The 2,308-nt window shown below is 47.6% G+C and overlaps 1 protein-coding gene across 1 annotated transcript in view; it reads right to left on the reverse strand.

The window, feature by feature from the left end:
• IGSF3 (immunoglobulin superfamily, member 3) overlaps positions 1 to 75 on the reverse strand; it is a gene marked incomplete at its 3' end in the record, with an annotated part of 42,249 nt that extends 42,174 nt beyond the window's left edge. Inside the window, exon 1 of the mRNA XM_009077332.1 lies at positions 1 to 75. This exon is cut by the window's left edge and continues 283 nt beyond it. Coding sequence (XP_009075580.1) covers positions 1 to 75 — 75 coding nt within the window.
• Positions 76 to 2,308: the final 2,233 nt, after the last annotated feature.

A 2,308-nucleotide genomic window follows, 5' to 3' on the forward strand; every position in this document is an offset into this window, starting at 1 on the left:
CAGAGTGATGTGGGACCCCTCTGTGCGGTACAGGGGTCCCTCCTGCACTGTCACTTGCCGCTGGGCCAGTGCCATGCCTGTGGGAGGAGAAGAGCCCAGCATTACTTCCTGATAGGCAGTCCCTGCACCTCCCCCCAGGTACACCCATCCTACCCCTTCCACAGCCATGCTGGGCAAGGCAAGTCCTCACACCCCACCTTACAGCTGGCACATTGGGCTCTGGCACAGCACGCCCCCAGCCCCACTGCAGCTTTCTTGCTGACTAAACAATGTTTTTAAAACACCCCACAAAAGAAGCAGTTTGAGGCAATATAAACTCCTTGTTTGGTAGTGATAAGCATCCAGGCATGAAAGGGTACTGTACATGCAGTACTATTACTGTGCAGTAGCACAGCACAAACTCAAGGTGACAGGTCTTTGTTTTCAGTACTACTCTTACTTTCCAGCTCTATCACCCTGTGACCCCAGGCATGGGTTGCAGCCAGAGGGCACTAGGAGGTGGCACATGGCAGCTTTGCAGCACGTTGGTGCACACAGGCAGCTAAGGAGCTGCTGCTTGGGGATACTTGGTTCAACAGCAACTCCCTCTTCTCCCAGCACAGCCCAACCAAGGCTGTCTTCCACCAGGAGAAAGGCCCATGTGCAAGCCAGAAAGCCACACTCCCTCTCTGGCTTCTGGGCCACCCAACTGCAATGACCCAAACACCTGCCCTCCATCAACAGACCTACCAGAGGCTTCAGCTGGTGCAAAAATCCCATTTTTTCCTCCCAAATTCAGTACACCTTCTATAGTCTCCCTGTTATGTTTGTAAAGGCACGCAGGGAAATACCATGTTTCTGAGACTGTCTTCTCAAGTCTGTTTGAACGATGTGTATTTAGTTCATAACAAACCCCATTAAAGTTAATGGAGGGAGTGGGCATATTACACCAAGGCTCAGCACCCCTGGCTGATGAAGTCAAGGCCCAGTACCATGTGCTGCGCACACACCAACACATGCAGGACAGAACAAAGACAGCCCCGCAGCACGGAGACTGCGATCCACTGTACTTTTACGCAGATTATGGATGGCTGGCCCTTGGGCTCATGGCACATTACCAGCACAGCCCTCCAGGGGCCGGATAAATTACAGCAATCTATCTTGTTTGTTGCTACATCAAAGGCTCGAGGTCTGGAGACCACGGTGGGTGTTCATCGGTTATTGAGTTACCAGCAGCATGCACACATGGCAAGGCCAATCACCCTGGCTTCTGTGACTGTTTACTTGCCATCATAAAACAGCAATAAGCCGATTTAAAGCAGGTCCTGCATAATCACGTTTGCAAATTTCATCCTCTCTGCGAGTATGTTGGGGTTTCCCCTCCCTCTAATTTTTGACAACAATGTTCAAGTCCAGAGAAGAATTTAACCTTTCAAAAACTGGCATCTGTAGGTGAAGAGGTAGCCTTGCATCTGGGGATTATTGATTCAACTGGATGTCCAGATATGAAGTTTTACTCCACAGCCAGCCTGGACCAGAGCCAGGAGAGATGGTTCTTAGCAGCTTAAAACGAATTGTGAAAAATGGGTTCAGCACATCCATCAGGGCATGCAGCTGAACAGATGGAGTGCAATTCAAACTATTAACTTGGGCTCAGCTTGCTGCTGCTCCAAATTATGTTTCTTTTTACTCTTTATGAAATAATGTGATTTAAGGGGAGGAGAATGGAGAAGGCTAGCACTTTTGAAACAAACAGGCAGAGGAACAACAGAAGCAAACACTCCCCCACTGTTTGCTATACTAATCTCTTCATCCTGGGGAAAGATACCCACCTAAGGTGCAGACAGTCTCTTCTCTCACCCCACGAAGGCCAAAGGACAAAGTAAATACTACAGCCTTTGAAGTGAATTGTTTTTAAAGCAGCAGGAAGGGTAAGATCTTTATTACACACCTAAAGACAGCTTATAATCCCATTTTTGTATGCATGCGTAGCCTTGCTACAGCACACAGATACCTCACATGCAATGACACAAAACTGCACTACAATGCAAACATGCAGCAGAAGGAATTAAGAGCTGTGCACACAACACTAATTCACTTATTTCTCAGCTAAGTGATCACCTTATTTTGTAGGCTTTTAACACACTGCTGGATTTTTTTTTACATAGAAATTCTTTGAGGAGTTTTCTAACTATCTAGTTGAAAAGTATCATTTTATCAGAGACACGTATTGGCCCCTCAAAGCTCGCTGGCAAGATCACAACCTCGGGAGCCCACAGTGCACATCTCTGTGACCTGATGCACGCAGTCTTTTGGTAGATGTCAAATC

The sequence above is a fragment of the Acanthisitta chloris genome, unplaced genomic scaffold (assembly GCF_000695815.1).
Source record: "Acanthisitta chloris isolate BGI_N310 unplaced genomic scaffold, ASM69581v1 scaffold3566, whole genome shotgun sequence".
NCBI classification, from domain to species: Eukaryota; Metazoa; Chordata; class Aves; order Passeriformes; family Acanthisittidae; genus Acanthisitta; species Acanthisitta chloris.